Source organism: Falco peregrinus, chromosome Z (genome assembly GCF_023634155.1).
Source record: "Falco peregrinus isolate bFalPer1 chromosome Z, bFalPer1.pri, whole genome shotgun sequence".
NCBI lineage: Eukaryota > Metazoa > Chordata > Aves > Falconiformes > Falconidae > Falco > Falco peregrinus.
The window spans coordinates 68,174,561-68,197,726 of NC_073739.1; the positions used below are offsets into that span (position 1 = coordinate 68,174,561).

The following is a 23,166-nucleotide window of genomic DNA, read 5'->3' on the forward strand; positions in this document are numbered from 1 at the left end:
AGTACAGTACTAAAGAGACAAAGGCAGATTTGCTTTACCTTCTTCCTTAAGAAAATCAATATATTCTTAAGTGTCTGTACAAACATAGCTACCAAAACAATGAAAAAAAAATCATAATGCCAAATAGATTAAAAAATAAAAAAGCATTGTCTTCATTCTTGGACCTGGGACAGAAGGGAGTCTGTTAAAAGGACAAAGCTCTGAAGAGTGTGTGGGAAAATTACCTCGGGGGAAATTAGAATAAACTGTCACCTAATAGAAGCATAGTATTACAGAAAGCTTTTTAGGGTAAAATATAGTTACCACTTTCAGGATGGTTGGCATGCATGGAATCTACTTTATTATGGCTCCCTAAGCAACACACCCTGCCATCTCAGTACCTGCTGATAGGAATAACTGAGGGTGGAGCAGAGTGGAGACCTCGCAACCAGGCTCTGTTGTGCTCCCTGCAGGAATGGGAACTTGATGGTACCACAGCTGATAAGCTGCATAGCAGCTGTTAAACACAGAGTGTATGAGAAGACGTCTGCTGTTGAGCCAACCATTGTGGCGAAATTACTTTCCTCAGATGAACCTTGCTCATTATAACCTCATTGTAATACCAATGCACACCTCCATCCCAAAGTTACCTGCCTCCAAGGTATGACCACCCCACACTGAGCATGTGCTTTATATTTTTCTTTGACTGTACCTTTAAAGGTAAAGTGCGAGAATTTTACACCTATCAGTAACAAATATGTAAGACTAGAGTCACTCAAGCTCCATCTGAATTAAAAAGTGTAAAAGTAAGGTAGGAAGGGGAGAAACTAGAGAAGACTCCATCATAACTTCTGGCATCAGTTGACAGGCTGAACCTGTCTTCTCTCCCATAGGGATGCCTGCTTGGTAAGAACTTTATTCAGTGACTAACTCATATTAGCTCTTACTAGGTGTATTGTTTTAAGCTTGTTTTGCAGTCAATATATTATCACTGGCAATGTTTAAACCTTATCCTGTCATAAACTTGCATTTTGTATAATAAAAATCTTCAGCTGAAATTCACTTTGTGTAAGTCTCCATAGATTTGAGTAGTTGTTACAAAGGATTTGACTCCATGATGTTGTGAGCAGGAGTCCCTGAACAGACTACTCAAATCACCCTCCGATACAGTGACCTGTCAAAACTCAGGTAGCGGACAGGCTGGTTGGACACAAGGGTCTTGTCTTTCTTGGGAAACTGACAGGCTGATCAAATACAAAGAGTTCAAGGAAATCACCCTTTTTAACATGACAAGAGAGTCAGGAGAAGCCTGAGAGATAGGGAAAAGACAATCCCTTGTTGAGGGGGAGAAGAGTAAGCCCTGAGAAGATACAAATGCTGACAGACTACAAGTATGAAAGAATAGCAAATTGCTGAGGGTAGTACTGAATAGGCCATTCTAAATTCAGCATAATGACAAGTGAGCAGATTTTCATGTGCAGGAGTATAAGTTCCTTGCTTCAACAAAATAAACAATTGAAACAAAATCTAGAACAACATTTGGTTTATAGAGAGATAACCATGCAAATGAAGACAGGGAAAAAAGGACACAAGTCTTACTTTTGAGTTACGAGTTTCTCAGGTCCCAGCTTTTCTCACCATGAAGGAAAATGCAGAAAACATTGAATTCATGGAGGCTTGGGTAGGTGCAACAAGGGAAAAATACAGAAATAAGTAGGTGCTGAATTCACACATAGGGAAAGGTATGCAAAGAAATAGTGAGACACAGACACAGAACTTTTTTTCCTAAACATGGTTTCCCTAGCTTTCCCACTGGTTTTGCTAGATACTGTCTATCATATAAAGCGTCTAGCACTTACAGATATTTAAGGTGCTGCGCCAAATAACCTTTAAGGACCTGACACATGCTTTTGCATTTTTTTACCCTCTTTAAAATAAATGAAAGCTCTCAAAAGCTCCTGTGCTGATTTTTTTTTCACAATTTATTTATCACCATCACTAGAACTCTAGAATTTTAGATAAAAAAGATTTTGCTAATTACCAGGTTACAGGGATGACCTCAGTAGCATTTAGGCAGGTATGCCAGGATTAACTGCAGCTTTCAAGTGTTTGAATAATGCACTTTAATGTTCATAAAGAAGAGCCAAGGCATAACATGTTTCTAAGGTCACCTCTTCCATTTTGTCCTGATTGCAACATAAAGAATTTTTTGCCAACATTCAGTATTCAGTCTTCTCTGAGATTTCTGTGTCTGAAACAGACCCAACACTGTCACTATCCAACCTACAATTATAATAGGCATAAGGAAAAGTTGAGTTGATATAAGCATTATCAGAAATAACATCAAAAAATCACAGAGACCATGTTAAAAAATTTACAGTTCTTGATCTAGTCATATAACTGATATTCATCATCTTGCAGCTTGCTATCAAGGGGAAATAGACCTTCTTAGATGTAATCTTGCATACTTACAATGGCTGTTTCTCTTGACTGAGGAAAAAGTAGGGGTCTGATACACACTGTTTGGTGACAGTTGAAAATATTTCTCCTTTTCAAACTTCCATTGAAAACACTCTGTTTAACAAAGTTTGCTTGCTTTCTTCATGGTTGTACTAGTTCTTCATGACCATGGTATTTCTGATGCTTTTTTGAAATTCTTTGTAAGCTTAAGTGCCAGTTCTGTTTCTTTATTAGAGCTCACTGTGGAAGTAATCAATAATTAAATGGCATTCAAATCTGGTAATAAAGGACCCCTATAAAAACACACAGTTAATTTCTTATTCTAGCCCTTCCTGTTTTGACCATAAATTCTCCACACCTCCTTTTAAACCACCCATACAATAAAGGTGCTCATTTTCAGTATGTCTTCTTCACTGTATCACAGCTTTATTTTTTTATGCAATACTCAGCAGAACAATATAATGCAAGTCAGAGAAAACTGACACTTCAGCAGTTCAATACTCTCAGTAAAATTCAGTTATTAGCAACATGGATGCTATGACTATGACATTTCACTAAACATATGATTTACTACAACCAGTCTCACGTGACTCCTGTCACCTCTGCTTAAAAAATCCAAGATCTCCCAAAACATCTAAACATGCAGGTATGTCCTAGCAAGGATCAATGAAAAACTCTTATATTTAAAACCACAGTTTGTAGGTGCCCAGAGAATGATCACCTCTCCTTCTATCTTACAGCTCAGCAGTTCAAAACTAGCTTGTCACAGCAGTGAGTGAATGCTGTTACCTTCATAAAAGTATTTGGTGCTCTACATAATGCACTATAAGGTCTTGTTGCATTCTGAGCTTTTTACACAAAACATTATTGCACTATATGGAATGCAACCATATTGCACTCTATATAGATGATCTTAGCACATTTAAAAACATTTAAAAACAACTGGAATATTCACTTTTACATATGTCCTACCTAAAAGTAAGCTCAGAGAAAGGAAAACAAGCATAAGCTGCTCTTCTGTTTTGAAGGAAGATGGCTTTAAAATGAAAGGAAAATGTGTGAGTGTCCAAGGTGATAACAAAACATAGTAGGAATCTAGGACTGATTGGAGATCATGCACAAAAAAGTACAAGAAAGTTCTTTATTGTAGTAGAGGAATGCTATCAGTTTCTTACTTGTGTTTAGTACCAGACATTGTAGTCCCAGGAGTTTCTCTGCGGAGGAAACTAGGTGGCGTGCCAGGAGTAGGATATTCCTAGCTCATTAGACAGAACTGAGGTTCAGACGTGTACTCGCTTAGCCAGAGTGTAAATGGGCCCTACATAAAGTGCAGCAGAAAGTGCAAAGAAGTAAAAACAAACCCAGTGTTCTAATTTATCATTTTCTAATGACAGATATTTTTAACAAGAATTGGTGAGAATTCAGAGATGGGCAGATTCTGTGTGATTTCAAGATGGATGTTAATCTTGGTTGTCTTTAAAAGGGAAAGTTTTTTCTTAACATGTGATTTCTGTTATACACCAGTTTAACCTACCACTGAATTGCTGCAGATACATGCACTTTTCTTCTTATTAGCATAACAAAGCTTACTGATTTGAAAACAGATACTGTGATTTAAAAATATGTTTAGTGGAAATGACAAAAGTCAATTTATCTCCCAGCTAAGCAGAGATCACCTTCTTCCCCAAAATAAAATAGCTGCCACCACCCATCTACCCTCTCTACTGTTACTGAATCCAGCATGATGGCAAGTCAGCATGTTGCTATCAGCAGTGAAGTTGCCTAGGGATAATGAAGCAGAAAGCTATAAAGATGAGGCTTCCTTTCCTGCAGAGCTGTGCTCCAGGGCAGATTGCTCTTATCTGTGAAAGGAAGCTAAAGACTTGTCATTATCATACAAAAAGTTAATTTTGCATTGGAGAAAGGTTTCTTTTCTGCTTTAAGCCTTATTTGTATATTTCTTGTTATCTGGGTTTTATATAAGCATGGCTTGTTTTGGATACATCTACACTGCCTTCCAGATAAGACCCAAACCTGCACTCAAGTCCAAGTTCATCCATGCCAGAAGTCCATGGACTTTGGGTGAGATTCAACCATTCCTAATAGGACAGTGAATCATATGCTACTGTTTAGTATGGTCCCAAACACATTCCTGCCTGGTCAGTGCCCACTGACAGTAAAACTGCTACCTCAGAGACACTGTGAAGAGCTTAATGCATATTTCCCACATGCCATTTTTTGTGCCTGTAGTTCATGATCTGATAGTGTTCTACAGACAGCATTTTCCCTCTATGTTTATGTAAGAAGAAGTGATGTATGTAAGTGATGTATTTATGTAAGAAGAAAAAAATACTATATAAACTTAGCATTGAGGGGATGATACTCATATTTCTTATCTTCTCCAATAAGAAATACAACTGATGACTGTACTTCTTTATTCAAGTTATACTCGTATACACACACACAAAAAATGGCAAAAGCTATTGCAGGTAAGTTATAACAAGAGAGCAAGAAACATGAATGCAGTTGATAAAACATTTTTCTCTACTTTCTGCTGTAAGAGTTAAAAAGTAGCAAACACTGCACAAAGGCTTTATCTGAATGAGAGACATAAAAGTGCTACTCGATAGCACTGCCTCTCAGTAGCGATCCTCTGGAAAAATGTTTGTTCAGTTCCCAGAGAAATCTAGTCCTTTTGTGAGATATCCCTTTTTTGTACTTTGCTTCCCTTTCAAAAGCCCAGAACTTTAAATTTTTGAACTACAGAGGATGCCTGTTTAGGACAAATGTGGACAGTCATACTGTGAATCAGATAAGCTGCATACTTGGCATACAGACAAAGCATTGGAAACTGATGTTTCCGGCTTCAGTTGACTTCAGGTTGCCATTACAAGATCCTGTCTCTTTTGAAAAGCTCCAAGTGTGGATTTTTTGTGTTACAGAATGTTATGTAGTATGTGTTTTAGGAAAATGCGTCCCCCTTTCTTCTGACATCAACTAAATGTACATGAAAAGAGATTCGTTTTTTGCAAAAAAAAGAGTGTGAAATGAGAAAATTGAAAGGCCATGTCATGGCTTAACTTCAGCCAGCAACTAAGCACAGCCTGCACCCCGGTGGGAAGGGGGAGAGAATAAGAAAGGTAAAAGTGAGAAGACTTATGGGTGGAGATAAAGAAAGTTTAACAGGTAAAGCAAAAGCTGCATCCACAGGCAACACAAAACAAGGAATTAATTCACTGCTTCCCATGGGCAGGCTGGTGTTCAGCCATCTCCAGGGAAGCTGGGCTCCATTATGTGTAATGTTTACTTGGGAAGGCAAACACCATCACTCCAAATATTTCCCCCCTTCCTTCTTCCTCCAGCTTTATATGCTGAGCATGACGTCATATGGTATGGAATATCCCCTTGGTCAGCTGGGGGCAGCTGTCCCGGCTGTGTCTCCTCCCAGCTTCTTGCGCACCCCCAGCCCACTTGCTGAGTGGGTGGTGTGAGGAGCAGAAAAGGCCTTGGCTCTGTGTAAGCGCTGCTTAGCAATAGTTAAGACATCCCTGAATTACCAGCACTGTTTACAGCACAAATCCAGAACACAGTCCCATACTAGCTACTATGAAGAGAATTAACCTGTCCCATCCAAAACCAGCACAGGTCATCACCCAGTCTGTTAGATTAAGTGTTGTAGAGACTGTAACATATTCCTTGCTACAAGCCCATCTGGAGGTGGGCTTTCCTTGCAAGGATCTCTGTTTCCCCAGTAATAACACCTGTATTGCTTATGCCTAAGAAATCACAGAGTATGCTTTGAAGGTCTGCTAGAGAGTGCAAAGGTTTTTTTTTTAACATACAAATCCTAAAGAGAAAACTACCAAAAAAGTAATAAATGCACAAGTAAATTTTTTTTCCTACTGGGAAGGAAAGATGTGATTCATGGAGTTTCATTGGGCAGAGCAACTTCTGCGGCACACAGCAACTGGAAAAATTAGTGCACTGTCATGACAGATGCCTTAGAACTGGTTTCTCTTTCACTGTTCAAGGATGAGGCTGCAGAGAAGCTGTAGAGATAGTGATGAATTATGCTGCACTGATAAACTGGGATGTACTAGATGATGCGGTTTTGTCCATACCCTCATAGAATCATAGAATGGTTTGGGTTGGAAGGGACCTTTAAAGGTCATCTAGTCCTATCCCCCTTATCAAGATTAAGTAGAACAGTGACTAAGAAAGGCATGTGAAAAGAGGATTATGTATTTTCCAGCCACTCTAGTCACAGATTTCTGGCAGCGACTTCTGCAATGCAGATTTATTCTCCTATTTTCCTATTACTAGGTTCAATTAACTTACTGCATGGAGGTCGTGGTCTCTGTGTGAAGTACAAACTACCTAATGATTTTGTAATTTTGTAAAAAATGTAATTAACACCTGCACTGCCCCTGGCTTGATGCATTGTGATAGTGAGACACCATGATCCTCAAGGGTGTATTACCAAGAGAAGAAAACTTAGAATTAATAAGCTTTGGTTTAGCGACTTTGTGAGAAGCTTGAAATCATTTCATTAAACCTTCAAGCATGTTTAAAAGAAGTGTGTACCAATAAGAAACTGTAACTTAAATTTTTTTATGTCCAGTTTGAATGTCCCTGGACAGTTCAAATGTAGGAGTGAGCAGAGCACTTTTACAATAAAGCTGGACAGTGTTTATTTGTAAAACCTAGAGAAGACATCTCTGTAACAAGATTAAGCTTAATAAACAGTGTTTGTCCTTGCTAATATACGATACTACCTGTAAGTCCAGTAGAACTGTAACCATTAAATCCTAGAGATCTACTAACAATCAAATACCCTGCAGAAGTCCTAGAGAATAATGAACTCGTTGCAACCACAGTTTTTCCAGTCACTCGTACTTGGAATCTGATTTCCAATGTAATGCCAATGTGTAAAAGTGCACAAATGTTTGCTTGCATCAAAATCACCATGTTCACACAGCTGTCTGCAATCTCAGATGCTCACCTTGCAATCTATGCTTTCTGTTAGAGGGGGCTACTCAAGTTCTTCCCAAGCCGAGTCCAGGCATGGTGTCTGTACAAAGGGCATGGCTTGCTCTCTCCTGAAAGAAAGATTAGTATTAAAACAGGTCACCAGGAAAGGCCTCTGCCTTTTTCAGTGCACCCCAAGTAGTCTTTTCTATCTACTCAGCTTTATCCTGGGGAATCAAAAAGAACCTGGCACAGGGCAGAAAAAGCTAGAAAAGAACAGTCAAGTGTAACCCTTTTCCTGGGTTATCTAAGGTAAGCCACTTACTGTCTCACCAGAGCTAACATTACACACAAGGCTGATGTGAGGACAAACACATTAAATTTTGTCAAGCATGGGAATAGGGTCCACATGGAGACATCACACTTTCTTCTGACAGACTTGTTTCAGACACCATGACAAGTCAGTCAGAGGAATGTAAGATACCTCTAAGCAGCCAGAATGACCCAACATCCTTGCAGCAGACCAATTTACATTCTTCTCTAAAACCTCATTTTCCAGTAAATAATTACATAACTCTTAGCAATATCCTTTCTAAAGTATTACAATGTCAGATGTAATTTTTTACTTCTTCTTCTTGAGTCGTTTAAAAAACAACAACAAAAAAAATTTCTTCGTCTAAATAGGTGTCTTACTAACTCTAACTTGTGGCTAAATTAATCCAAATGCCATAATTACAACATACTATTTCTTAAACTATTAATTGAAATTCTCCAATACAGTTTACTTTCGGTTCCAGTATATGTCATAACCAAAACAAGCTGCAGGGGAAGCTGGAACAATGAAGAACAAAAAGTTGTGGTTTTTTCCTGGCATTTGTGGGGTTTACAAAACCTGAAATAAACCTCACAGATCAGCCAGGATAAGTTGATATGAGTTATTGTTGAAAACATTTACATTACCTTTGTAGATTTTTCACTACTGATATGTTCTGCACATTTTTCTCTTCATAAGGAATCTTTGTTTGTTGGTGGTTTGTTTTTTTTTTTTAAATTTAATTCAAAGGTAAAACTCAACTAGGATGTTATCTTTGCATAATCCTCCTCAGGCTTACTGAGTGCAGAAATATTTGGAAATATATTAACAATTGCTGAATCAGACCTAAAAGTAAAAGCTACTTGTTACCATCCATTTTTTTCCACTTTGAAATTCACATTCTACAGACTAATATATTTTAGGCTTCTTTCACTGAATTTTTATTTTTTTCCCCTGGAAATATTGATAACATTGTTAAAGTTATAGTATAACCCTGATGATTCCTTTGTGGAAATGCCTCGCAGAACAAATCAGCTGTTAAAAAGTCACCTTCAGAAGTTCATCTTTGAACCCTTCTGGTGTGACATAGCTCAGCTAAAAAAAGGAATTTTAACTCCATTATTACCAGTGTCAAATAAAATTTATGTATTAATAGGACTAAAAAGATACATAAGGTGACTGTCTCACAGCCCAGTAGTTTCTTTCTTGCAGACCCCACTGGACACTTCTGATGGAGTGGTTTACAGCTCTGGGTGAAAATGTTTCATGTGCCAAAGAGTGCATATACCACTTTAGGCATCAGAGAAACTGCAGGATTATGATGCATAGTCAGGATGAAAAAGCCAATAAGAGAAAATAGTTTTGTACAAATAAGTATTCCACAAATTCTAGACATACAAAGCCTGACTTCTGATACTCTTTTTTATTGCAAAAAAGTTTATTTATATTAGAGTTCTGATGGCTTTCTTTCCTTTGTCTGAACTCTGCTACATGCCATTTCCACTTTTTCAAATAAAATATTTGCAGACTGGAAAACTGGAATACATTTCTGAAAGAAGCTCTTCCACATGTGAAGAACTATAAATGTTTGCAGGGTGCTTTGTTTTAAAATGTTTTCCTTGCCACTGGAAGAAAAATACCTAAGAACACTTCACTCTGGACCAGCATACTCTCTTAATTAAAGTACTAAGCTATTCAGTTCTCAGTATACATTATTTCAGAGAGCATTTAAATAGATGTTGCATTTGGGTGAATTAAAATCTATGAGAATTATCACTCTGGTAAATTCTGAAACTGATTTTTTTCTGTAACAGAAACAGTATGGTACAAGAAACATGGGTATATTCCTGTAGTGTGCAGTTTCCAGGGCATGTTTGCTTGTGCTGTCTTAGGTGGCATGGTTCTGCCAAGGAGTATATGGATTCTTAAGTATTAGGAGAGTTCCATTCACTCAGTGTCACTGCTGTTAGGTATTTCCAATGCACACGGACTGAGGTCTCTGCCTCTGTGCTGATGAGGACAGGGACATATCTTGCCTGCGTTTGGCAAAGTTATGAAGTGATCAAAAACAGCATAGTTCTTCCCACTTCAGCTTTTCAGTTTGGCTATGGTGACTCTAAACTCACTACAAGTGCCGAAGATTTTATCACAACTTTTGCAATCCTTTTTCTTGCTTCTTTTTTCTGCGCATTCCTGGAGTCCTGTTTTTTTTTCAGAGAAAAACCTTAGCTGTTATTTAAGAGAGAAAAGAACTAAAAAGCAAAAAACCCCACCTGTTTACAAACTCAGGATCTTGAAATTTCAAACAGTTTTAGTTACATAGCTTTCTCCACTTTTTTCCTGAATCACTGTTTTCTCTTTCTAAACTAAACCACAAAGACTAAAGGAAAAAAAATATTGAAAGTCAAAGGATGCTTGGTAGAGATACAGTTTCTGAAGTTTAGTGAAGCTGACTAATAAATACATGGTGTGGTGTTTAACTTGAATGACTTCCCTCCATCAGGAACATAATCAAGAAGGCTTAGGTCACTTGTTGCTTAGTTTACACTGTCTTATCTTGAGGTTTTACTGTCAGCATTACAAATGTATCTCCATATAAAAAAAACCCAACAACAAATTCAGAGAAATTAGGTTTGTGTCAACTACCTGAAAAAAAAACACACAGCCCAGGAAAACCATAAAATGGGTCAGCTGAATGAGACAAAGCCTGCACTAGGTCACCACACCCTCAAAAACCGGAAAACTACTATCTTGTGCAGCAGATACCGTTACTTCCACCAGAGCAGGAGCCTCAGGTCACCCAGTTTCCGTGGTGTAAACAAGGTCTGTTTCATCAGATGATTCAGTGCTCCCACTTATTGCTGCTACCAATTGAGCACATACAGTAGCAGAATGTTAAGAGACTGTCCTGTATAGTTTATTGTATGCAAGGCCTCTCATAATTTTTTTATCTTTGCAACAAAAGATAAACTATTTTTAAGAGTATGAAAGGTTGGAAAATGGAGAATTAGTGAAAAAGAAAATCTTCTTCCTGATATTAAAACAGTAGGTGAGTGTGCACCCTCAGCATAAATACAACTACACAGAGTAATTGTTCTCAAATTGTATTCACATCAGAGGCTGGCTTACTTTTTCCAGGTATATCACTGTGATGAAAGATCTTACCTCCCTCAGATTCCGGTCTTGCTTGCCATATTTAAAGTTATTTTTTACACATTTTAAAGCAACAGTTTGCAAGACAAACCCTGTGATGGGGTTGTATGCATTGATATCACAGTGAACTTTATTTCTACAAACTAACAAACTGTAGAAAATTCTTTAGATGTCGTAAGGTTTCAATCTAAATTGTGCTTTAAACAAAATACTGTTTTTCATTATATTTTCCATTAAAAACGTCAGGTTTGTTCAGGATTGAGGGGTGGGGGGGAAGCAGGCAGAAAGGCAAAAATAACTGTTTGCCAAAAATCTTACTTGGCTGACTTTGTGGTTGCCAGTTCCTGATGATGGTGTGTTCGCCATGTGAACAAAGCCTCTTCTAAGCAGAGCTACACTGTATAATCTGCAACCCTGCACAAAATCAGACCCCCCACAATAACAATTGATATTCTGTTTTGTATGATCAGTACTGCCAATCTCAATAATTGGTACTGGCAGCAACCTATGATTTTTAAGAAATATATTTCTAAAGCACTACAGCCCACATTTTTGTTTCTTCTACAGCTCAGATCTTAGAACATGACACTAAACATCTGATAAATAGCAGGATTCTCAATAGGGATTATATGCTTAATCTTGCAAATTCCCTTTGAGGAGGTGACAAGAGATACTGGGGTTTATAGCCACTCAGTGGGCTGCAGACATTGCAGAGTAGGCAACTGCAGAGTGTATGCTCATTGCATAATCTGCCCTGTAATTTTAAATCCAGGTCAGTTTAGTTAAATCCTTCAGAAAGAGCAAGCAAAAGATAAATGTTTGGGGAAGACAATAAAATTCTGGTTTGTAGTCTTGTACTAGCATTGCTTTGACTTTCAGAAACACGTGCATTCTGAATTTTATTTTTTTTTATTATAACCTGTTACCATAGCATAACAGTGGAACCCCTGGAGACATTGCATAACATCTACTCTGGCACATCTTTTTGATAGTGGTCCATAGGTTAGTAGCACATTATCTCCTGGCCTTGCAAAATTATCTCTTGGCCATGCTTGCAAGACCTAGTAATTCTAAATTGTTTCTCCATTTCCCACTGTTTATTTTCATGCTTTCTGAATTTAGAATTCTACACCCATAAACAAATGTCTCATTAGAGGTTCCACAAATGTTAAAAAATCTAGCTAGAATCTAAAAAGATCTTGAATCAGCTTCAAATTCTGAACCATCCTTGAAACATATCTGAACTGTCACCTCAAGAGTTTTTCAGTCCTTTTCAACTGTTTTTTCCTTTTCCCAGTTCTTCTCACATATACGTTAGTCACCTTTTCACAATTTGAGTGCCTTTTATAAAAAGTAAACCTCCAGCCAAGAAAACAACTGGATCGAGTATGTCCTTTAGTTATTTCACTGTTTAGTTATTAACAGAAATAAATGAATGCAAAAGACTGGGCTTTGAGAACAGACTTGGTTGTTGGAGAAAAGGAGCTGTAAAAGTACAAATTATCATCCAGATTTTTCAGCCAATAATCACCATGTCACAGCAATTTTCAGAGTTTCATTTACTTTCCTTGTGCCACAAAAAAAATTGGCAAAGATCTTCCAGCTGAATAAACCAGCAATTTCCCTGTACTGGAGGTTTATTTAAATATAAACGTTTTCTTACAAGGCAGAGTATGGTTCAACATATGAATCCTTATTCCAAATAAACATCACATTTGTCAAGTAATTACCATGTGAGAATAAGTCACAGTTTCTCTCTGAAATTAAGAGAGAAGAGTTATCTTGAGAGAGAAAAGGAAAATATGCTGGATGCTAATAGATGGAGCAGATTAGTCTTAGTATGTAAAATTTAGATGGGCATACTTTTCCTGAAATTCTTAATTACTCACCAGTTAGTGTTTCCAAATGCAAGCAAATATGACAACAGTTTTTTTTTTTAAATACCCACAATATTCTACTTTCTCATAATGTGTTATCAGTAACTTTCTATTTTCTGAAATCTCTCACTCCTACACTTTCCATGATCTACAAGTCCAGCAGTAGTAGTTGGGGAATAATCTAGTACTAGCATATTATTATGGTAAGGCAAACTCTGGAGCACTGAAACCCTTAAAGGGCCGTTTGTTTCTTTGCTCAATCTGTTCCTCTAAATTCTGTGTATTTTTTGCCTTTTGCCTTTCCACTGTGTTGCAGCTTCTGTATCTCATACCATGAGTCCAGGATCAAACAGCTCCCTTGGAAGCAGTTTAATAATTGTTTGGTTTCTTCCCATTCAGCATTAGGTAAGTGTGGAGTGTACCATTAGCAGACAAGCCCCGAAGAATAGTTCAGAAGGAATCCTGCAAAGGTATTCATCATGTCTTCAGACTGCTTTGATGCTTTACCCAAGATGATTTGTTGGGAAAGACAGAAGCCAGTCCCCTACACGACATAATCTCAAGTCAGTCATCTGAGATTAAATCATCTCCATCAGAATCTCTACAGTTTCCACTGAACAAAAACTGATAAAGCTACAGCTAGAAGGGAGATCAGACTGTCCTAGCAGCTCCACTCCTGCCAGCTGGCAGAGTTTACCCATAGACTTGCCCCACACTAACCCATCCACATGGTTTCCAAGTGGATAAAATCTACCTCACCAAAAGGTGCTGCATATACAACTACTAAATCAGGTGAACATAAAGTTTCCTTTTCACCCATTCCAGGGAAGCTAATGAGGTACAAATCAGCCCCTTCCTATCTAATGGCAGTCCAACACACCCTTTTCTCCTACCCAACCCCCCAAGAGATAAGCCTCTTCAGGTCTAACTGGTTCACATAAAACAGCTTTCAAGCTCCAGGCAGTTTTTCCCCATTAAAAGCTGAAGGTCTTCTGCCATTCCTAAACAGCCTTAGCTGATTTGGATTCTCTCTTTGAATCCTATCAGTCTGTGCAGTCTTAGCAGGCTGGCAGGTTAACAAAGCTCTTGGGGGTTCAATCTCTCCCTAGAGCACACTAGTACTGTCTTGTCTGTCATACCATACCACAGAACTACAGGTTGCAGATAAATTTCTAAAGTAGTGGATTTACAGCTGTATAGGCATCACTGTGCCTTGACTACTCACATACATGACTTCCTACTTTTTATACATGAGCTAAACAATGTTAAAGCTGGAGCACAGAAGGCTCCATCCCATTGCTCCAAGTATATGAAGGGTGTTCATTCCTTCAACAACCAGGAAGGCTGCTATCTATACATGGTCCCATTTAGCCATCAGGAATCCTGAGCCTTCCTGTGACACACAGCAAGGGCTTAATGAAACAATTCTGTTCCTGGTCTTTTGCCATTAGTTATATTTATTTGGAGGTTTTATGACAGAAAATTTTAATCTGAAGTACTGGTATTGGAGGACATGCACTGCAGCATGAACATGCGCACTGCTGGAAAATCAACACACAAGGCATTTGACTTACTCCTGCTCTGCATAAACTCCTACAGCTCTGCCAGCTAAGATGATGTAAAGGCTCAGTTGCAGTGACCTTTTTGCATCATTGATACAAACCTTACACACTCTTCAACTTTTGCATTAGTTGAAATAACTGTCTTGGTGGGAGAGAAGAAACAGCAAGTACCCTTTCAGAGGGGCTGTTCTTCAGAGAATGCCACCCTGCCAGATTTTATACTGCAAGATCCAAATTCAGGTATTTATTGAGCAACAAACAGAAATGCATACGTTTAATATAAACATATAGGAGTGATTTTACTACATATGTACACAGATCAAAACAGTCTAAGCAATTAAATTGTGATTGTAAAGGCACTAAGATGCAGTCAAAGTCCGGAGAAGCATTTGTTAGAAACAGTGCTCCCCCGGCATTGCCACCCAAGCCAGGAGATGCAGAGCAAGAGATGTGAAAAGCCACAGCTCTCATACAGTATAACCCAGCTGCCCTGGAGCCACTGACCCTCAAAGCTGGGCTCTCCAGAAGATCACCAGCCAAAGGGCAGCGGCGCGCTGCGCTCTGCCCCCGCCAGCCTCCTCCAGGCAGACGCGGCCAGAGCCGGCTGCCGGGCCCAGGTGGTCCTGCGGCCACAGCCACCTTCGGCCAAAAGTAAGACACGTCCCAGCCCCGCCGGGCGCTCTGTCCGCGTCTGCCCCCGGCGGGGCTCGGGCCGGATCAGCTGTGCGGGCCTCTCCAATTAGCCACCGGGGCTCACCCACGCCCTTCCTCCCGCCGCATAAAGGCCGGCGGGGCCGCACACGCCGTCGGCAGTGATATGCCCTCACCGTGAGGAGGAGCGGTTGTGCCTGCAGCGGCTCCCCGGCCTGTCTCTGCCGGTCGTTGCCTGGTCTGCCTTGTTCGTGGATTTGGGGCCGCTTTCCTTGGTTTCGATCCCTGTCGTCACTGCGGCAGCCGGCCGCCCCGCAGAACCGCAGCGGCCCGCTTCAGCCCAGCCCGCTGCCGGTGCGCCGCCGCGGGGGCACCATGCCTGCCGCCTTCTCCGGCAAGCGCCCGGGGCTGCGGCTGCTGCTGCTGCTCTGCCTCAGTCTCTCGGGCGGGAGCCCGGCAGGTAAACGCCGCCTCGTCTCACGGGCCGGGCGGCTGTCACGCCGCAGCCGCCGCGTCCGCCCTCGGCGCCGGGATGGGCTCGGGTGGCGGGGAGCAGGGGCAGCGCCTGGGAGCTGCGGCTGAGCAAAGCGCCTCCCTGCCCTGAAGCATCCCTCTGGCTCCCCAGGGGGACGAAGCGGTGGCCCGGCAAGGCGGCTGTCTCTCGGCCTTGCCTATCTGAACGGCTGAGGCGTTTCTGTTCTCCTCGGCGTGCCCGGAGCTCCCCAGCGCTGCACCCGCCTCCCAGTACTCTCTTGTCTTTAGCTTCAAAAAAGCGTTCGGGTTTCTGGTAGACCTGCTGGGACGTAGGGACCCCTCCTCTGCCGTCCTCCGGTGAACGGTAACGTCGCCGTTGGGTGGCGTGGCCGCCTGTGCGTGCCGGTGGGCGGCGGGCTGCCGGCTGCGGCGCTGACCCGCGGGCAGCGATGTCGCGCTGCGGGCTGGCGCCTCACGGCGGGGGGTCGTTAGTCACCGGCGAGCGCCTGAGGCCGGGGCACGGCGGCTTGTCGCTGCCCTGTCCTGAAGCAAAGCATTACTGAAGCCCCCCCCCCCCCCCAACCCGGATCGGTAAGTTGCGTTACCAAAATATCAGTACGCCTGGAAGGGTGTGAGGCATGTGGCCTGGAGGATTTAATACTGTCTTTTTAAATGTGACATTTAAAGTCGGTGAAGGAAGAGGGACTTGAGCCTTCTGGGCCCTATTCTACCTCTAGTAGTTTTCAGCAGTTCAGGAGCAGGCCAGGCACTTCTAAGGCAATAGAAGTTTAAACAAGTGGATTTCTGTTGTTAATCCCTGTTTTGAAGCGTTGTGGAATGGTGCAGAATGGTAATGATAGGAAATACCAGATGGCCGATGTTTGCTGTGCAAGGTGCGATTGTTGGAGCATGTCTTCCCAAGGCTGAAAGTTCTGCCAATGTGTGCATGTGAACCTTATTGCTGTGACTTTCACAATTAGTCGTTCAGCAGCATTTTCAGCCTGTGATATCTTAAGTAGTTACCTGTTTGTGCCTCTGTTGGTCTTCCTAATACTGAAAGGCACACAGTATTGCTCCCTGTGTCATGGTAACTTCTGTAATATTGGTTGTAGTTTCACATTATGTGAAAGGACAGAAAATGTGTCTTGCAGTTCCCAAGGGCTGTTTAAAATACATGTACTTATGTATGCGTGCAGAGGCAATTCCGCTTTGTAGTTATTAAAGCTTCTTTAAAATATATATATGTATTTATGTACACACACATAAAACTTGAAATCCTTTCTAACAGTTAATTTCATTGATCAAAAAGTGCTATATCTATAAGTGGCCTGATATTTGTAGGAATGTGTGAGCCATGTTACGGCAGTTTAGCCACAGGGTATCTATGTTTGACTTGCGGCTGAAAATTGTAGCCAGTGGTGGCTGAAGCAATTCTGAGTTCATGTAAAGCCACCAGTGCAATGATATCCTCTTCTGGGGATGGGGTGGGGTGGAAACCAACAAAGAAAACCCACCCTAAACAACCCACAATTAAAAAAACCTCAACAAAATTACCACAAATGTACCATCTTCCTGCAATGGTGGATCAATGTCTTGTTTTGAGCAGACATAAGTAATGAGCCACCTGCTTCAGTATCCTCTATCTGTATAAAGGTAAGTTGTTTTTTTCATACTTCTATTAGATGCTGTTATTTGTATGAACTAGGTAGGGAGGCTTCATGCTGTGATTTCCGTTCCGATTTAAATATGAGGAAGTGTGTTTTACATTGGCCATTAACCAAATAAGCAAAAAGCTAGTCAAGCATGGGGATGATCTGCACACGTGTAGCAAAGCTAAGTTCATGTTCTCTTGGAGGGAGGAGAACTAAAACTGTCTTCCAGTGAAGTCCAGAAACAGTGTGCATTCTGGAGATGTGAGGGATTCAGCAGATTTCTTCCATCAAAAGAAATGCTTGCAGTAAAAGCTACTGGATGTGCAAGGACTGAATTGCAGAAAGGTGGGTTGCACAGCCTTCTGCAGGCTCCTAAGGGAGGTACAAGAGGCCTCTTAGATTTTTATTTTGAAGTAAGTAGATTGAGGAGAGTTCTTATTCTTCTGTTACTTTTGTCATTTAGTCTTGTAACTTGGTGGTTTTGAAAAATTTAAATAATCACTTCTGTTCTGCATTGAGTTGAGGGTAGTTTCTAACAAAATGTCACAACACTGTTAGTTTGCTGCTTTAATTTGATTACTGCTGTGGATGCCTAATCTAGTTGCAGCATGTGCTGCCAGATTCCTTTAGAAAAAGAAGGCTCGCCACATCTTATCTACCAGCTTCTGCCCCTAAAGCTTATATGAGTAGAGGCATGTGTTACAGACTTTGCTTCCAGGTTGGATTTTTCTGGTTGCCCTGAGGGAAGGGCTTCTATCAGGAGCATTTAGAAGTCTTTCCTGTAGATTCTCTGCCTCAGGAGAGCTCAGCCTGCAGCTTTTGCCTTTTCTAGGGGCACAAGATGGTTTCGGGTGGCTGGTTTTGGATGCTACTGAATGCTTGTGTGCATGCACAGAGTGTAAAATTGCTATTTAATTAATTGTCATTAAATTAATGATGTTAAATTAAGACAAATTATATCTCAAGCTTTTCATGTTCAGCTGCTTTTCTGGCTGAGAAAGGGAGCAAATAGATTTTTAAAGCTTGAAATGTTCTGGTGATAAGAAGTGTTGTATATCCACACTTCATCCTCCAAATATTGGCTGCAGTATGGAGCAGAGGCAAGGCAGAAAAATAAATTAATGACCTCATAGTCTCACCTGCTCCTTCTATAAAGATCAGGGCATCAAGAACTCTGCAAGTTATCACACTTTGACTAAATCTAATGCAAATCAATTATAGGCTAAGGCACACAGCCATGACTTAGATGTTTGAGAAGCTACTGCACTTTACTTGCTTATGTAACTGCCTGGCTTGATGACACTAATCATGCAGTGTTGGGTCATCTTGATCTCTGATGCTGTTCAGCAGGTGTATATGGGAGGAGAAGAGCGGTGCAATCTTATCTCTGTGCTATGTATTTTAATATATGGACAGATAAGGGCTGAGATGTGGAAGCACTGCAGACTAGAAATAACACTGCTTGACTGCTTTTACTTGGTACGTGAATCAAGGAAGAAAGCTAAGATGAGAACACTATTAGTATGCAAACCATGTTGCAGGTTATCTGCCTTCCTTGCTGAGACATAAGACTGCTGTGCAACTTAGCACTGGCACCTTCTAAATTTATCATCTTTGGGGATTTTAATTACTGTGCAGGTGATGCATCTACTAAGTTGACAGTCAGGTGATCCATGACATCCTTAGAATGCCTCAAGATGCTGTAGATATAAAAATTCATGGACCTTTCTTCAACCTTAGCATGAATATCAGAAGCTTAATAGCTCTTCCTGCTCTCAGCACATCTATCAAGCAGAGAACAGGACTCAGTCTTCTTACTGGCTTGATCATAAGCCAGCAGATACTCAAGACAGAGGAGATTTCTTAATTTCTTTGCTTGGGTGAAGGGCTGGGAGGGAACACTTGGCCGTGGGACCAGTGCACTGGTATGAACAAGTATGAAGAGTGAAAAGCCTTTTGTTAAAAACCACTAATGCTTAATTTCTTCATCATATTCTTTGACTACCTCATTTTACTTTTGATCCAAGCTAGCTGAAATGTGATGGGCAGATTGAGAAAGCAGATGGTGCAAGCCAGGCATGACTCTGATGTAACTGGAGTAACTGTGTGCTGGAGGTGCCAGTGGGAGACTCTGTAGGCTGTCTATGCCTGTAGTGCTGAAATGCGGTAGGAGTGTTAGTAGTGTTGTTCACTTGTAGGAACTGGCAGGGTGCTGACTTTGCCTTCTGCTGAAGGCATGTAGTTCTCAACAAGTTTGAACACAAAGTATTATTTAGTGGTTTACTTTTCATCTATGCTTGCTGCTGGTTTAGATGTCTAGCAGAGCTTATTACCCCTTCCAGACTTGTAGTCACAACAGCAAAAATGTCCTTTTCCGCCCCTGTGTAACCACTGGCCATATTGCTTAAAAGCTGCTTATATGAGATAGCAGGATGCACTCTTCCTCAAACTCAGAACTGTTACGGCAGTAGAGTATGTCCTGGAGTACTTAAGCATGTAAAGGTAATGTTTGTTTTATGCTAACTAGTTCTGCCACCCCAATTTGGGAACAGGTAGGAAGGAGCAAGCATCTCAATTTTTATAAAACATCTAGGGATGTTGAGTTCTTAATAGAAGAGTGACAACAGCAACATACTCAAACTAAACAAGTGCTATGATTTAACCTTGGCTGACAACTAAGCACCACACAGCCACTTGCTTGCTCTGCCCTGGTGGGATGGGGGAGAGAATTGGAAGGGCAAAAGTGAGAAGACTTGTGGATTGAGATAAAGCTTAATAGGTAGAGCAAAAGCTGCACACATGTGCAGGCAAAGCAAAACAAGGAATTCATTCACTGCTTCCCATTGGCAGGGCAGTGTTCAGCCATCTCAGGAAAGCAGGGCTCCATCATGCAAAATGGTTCCTCGAGAAGGCAAATACAATCACTCCAAAAGTTCCCCCCTGCTTCCTTCTTCCCCCAACTTTATATACTCAGCGTGACATTGCATGGTATGGAACACTCCTTTGGGTGATTCAGGTCAGCTGACCTGGTTGTGCCCCTCCAGCTTCCTCTGGCAGGGCCTGAGAAACTGCAAAGCCCTTGACTTGATATAAACATCACCCAGCAACAACTAAAACCATCAGTGCTATCAACATTATTCTCACACCAAATCCAAAACACAGCACTGCACCAGCTACTGAGAAGAAAATGGACTCTGTCCCAGCTGAAACAAGGGCAGCAAGTCTTTTGTTTCTTCCCACGCTGTTCTTTTTCCAGTCAATATAAAGCAGACTCCTAGAGTCTTGCCTGACTATTGTAGGAGCAGAATCAGAGTTGCAGTGGTGTTAAGGAGAATGGAAGTAGTCATTAGTATTACTTGGTGAAGTCTGTTTGGCAGATGCCTTTTGGTTTGCTTACCAGGGTAAAAGAAGGAAAGGAGGTTGTTCACTGTATCACAAAACGGGGTGGACATGTAAGGTTATGATTAGGTTCATATTCTGTTAGTGAATCTGCTAATGTATGTTTAAAATTAACTAGTGTAATTGTCAAAAGCTGTGGTGGCCTAAGCCTACAAACAAGACCGATCTGCCTACAGATTATAAACTTTATTGGTCTGTTGGAATATTCCGGAGAATGGCTTTGCCTGACTTGGCTAACTACAGGAAAAGATCTGTATAGAAAAATTAGAGGTAAAAAATACTGCCTCTGTTCTTCAATAATTTCTTGCCTAAAATAAGCTAAAGAACTACTAAAAAATAATTCTTGCTCATTTTGGCTGTACATGCTCAGAACTTTGGGGGGTGTGTGTGTGAAAATGGAAGGGGGAGGTTCTGTTTGAATTCTTTTCATGCTAGATACTACTAGCTCAGCTCAACTGAGAGAGAATGACATTTCTTTAAATCCTTTTTTCTTTTTAGATCCAACTGTGACAACACAAGATGCCAGCCACTCTCAGGCAAACTCTTTGACTAAGATGCAAACTGGACTTAATGTCTCTTCTCCTGGTAATTGTTTTATTTCAGTACACCTGAAGCTATAATACTTTTTCCTAGTGATACTAAGTTTCCATATAAAGTTTACATTCTAATGCTGAAATGTTTTGAAATAAATTGACTTTTCAGAAGGAACAGAAGTAAATATACCATCTAGGCCTTCTAAAGCCACTACAAGAGCTTGTTGTAAGCATCTCAAGGACCGGAAGAAGCTATTCAACTGCCAGTTGTGTGATCTGTTGCCCTTATGCATATATACCATGAAAGCAGGCAATGACCCTGGAGATGGGATAATTCCCAAACTGGAACCATTGTGGGAAGTTTGGTTCTGGCACTTATACCTGATAATTTTTCATATGATGACTCCTTATGCTTTTCTGTAGTGAGAGGTTTAATAATGCCCTTGCATCACTGTGCCAGCTAGCTTCATCTGTCTATTTCTTTTGTTATGGATTTGTCAAAACCTGTTGCCCCACACTTTGTTGGCCATATTCTAGACCTTAATTGTGGTTTTGGTAGGGAGTAGAGGATAAGTTTGAGGCTGGAGAAGAAACCAATGATTGTTGATTCCGTCTTTCTGTTCTCCATAAAGATCAGAGAAGCAGAAATTCAGTGATGTACCAAAGCTCATATTAGTGCAAATCAAACATGGGCTAAGGTATTTATACATAAACTCAAGCAGTTCTGACAAGTTATTCAATCTACAATTTTGTTGTTGGACATGGTAATGCTATTTACCTGTTGTTCAGAGCTTTTTAGCACAATGTATATAAGAACTAGAGGGAGTGCTGTAGCTAATAGATTCAGTAACACTTTCCATACAGAAATACACATATGAGTTAAAATACACAAAGTATTTCGTCTAATATGACCTTACCTGACTATTTTCATTTGATATGTGAATTGAAGAAAAAAGTCAGTATGAGGATCCTACTGATATGCAAGACATTTTTAAAGGGTGTCTAGTTTTATGAACAGGCACTGGCATGTTCTGACTTTATACCATGAGGGATTTTAGTAACAAGCCATATGATGTGTGTACTAGACAGATTTAAACTTGGGTGATCCATGGGAACATTGGCATGCTCATGGGCTATTTGCACACACAGACACAGGAAGATTCCCCAGAACTTTTAGCCTTCAAGTTACTTCAGGGGTAAACACCTGGACTAGTTTGTCTCCATCAGGCAGAGGTCAAGGCATGCTTGTGCTTTTGTCTAGACTAATAGGGCATCCTGTCTAGTGCTAGGAGACAGCTTAATTTTTTTTTGCTTAAAAAGCCATTTTGGACTGGTATTTGAGATTTGACAGCAGTCTACTGTTAACCACCAGATGAACTAGACTGAAGCTCTGTTCTCAATCATCCACCTTGATATACAGGTTTATTGTTACTTAACTGGCTGAAGCACAGGGGAAGGTATGACAGCCAGGCAAAAAGCTGATTGCCTGTGGCAGAGCATTTCTTGTGTTGTGAAGTGACATGTTGATAAAGAAAAAACTGCTTTACAGAATGGGCCACCAACTTGGAAGGCATGTGGTAACTCTGCTTATATTTGCTCAGAGATGTTTAGATCAAATCACTAGCAGGGACCTCCTTCAGCACAGCCAGATTCTCTGAACTGCAGCTGAGGCATGTGTTTAAAAAAATTACCTCAAAGTTCAGTATTCTATGCAGGAAAAGAGAAGTAATTCTGTGAAGATCTAGGCTTTCAGAGATACTGTTTGCATTGCAGTGATCAGTGAGCACCACCCAGTGCTTCTCTTAGTGAGAAAGCTGAAGCTGTGGCCCAATTTTCTCTTTATTTTCCCAACAGTGAGTGGTAACCTTCTCAATCTGTGGACAGGAGAGATAGTGAAGCTCCTTTCCTCCTACAAAAAAAAATAATTTCTCCTATCATGCTCTATGAATAGGCAGGTTCAATCCATAATTGCTGTTTATATATTTCTGAAATGCATTATAAAATAACAGATAATAAAGTTACTTTGTAAGCATGTAAAATGTGGGGCTTACAATGCACTAAATGTTTTATCTACCATGGTGTGTGTAATCTGTTTCTTTTGTTTCATCACTAAATGGAGAGAAAAATCATTTTTTTGTGATAAGC

At 40.6% G+C, this 23,166-nt stretch overlaps 1 protein-coding gene and 1 long non-coding RNA gene across 7 annotated transcripts in view; one reads left to right on the top strand and one right to left on the bottom strand.

The window, feature by feature from the left end:
• Positions 1 to 2,457: 2,457 nt before the first annotated feature.
• Positions 2,458 to 15,278, bottom strand: LOC129782737 (uncharacterized). Its single transcript, XR_008744800.1, has 3 exons — positions 15,140 to 15,278; positions 7,442 to 7,538; positions 2,458 to 2,679 (listed from the first exon to the last, which is right to left on the bottom strand). It is a non-coding gene; the product is annotated as an uncharacterized LOC129782737 (long non-coding RNA).
• EMB (embigin) overlaps positions 14,624 to 23,166 on the top strand; it is a 28,353-nt gene continuing 19,810 nt past the window's right edge. Inside the window, exons 1-2 of one of the 6 annotated variants that reach the window (XM_055790998.1) lie at positions 14,624 to 15,423; positions 20,987 to 21,073. In XM_055790998.1, coding sequence (XP_055646973.1) covers positions 15,339 to 15,423; positions 20,987 to 21,073 — 172 coding nt within the window. In that variant the 5' untranslated portion in view covers positions 14,624 to 15,338. Of the gene's footprint in view, positions 15,424 to 16,817; positions 17,435 to 20,986; positions 21,074 to 23,166 lie in introns of those variants that run through there. The other 5 variants (XM_055790997.1, XM_055790999.1, XM_027793290.2 and 2 more) reach the window with 5 other exon arrangements.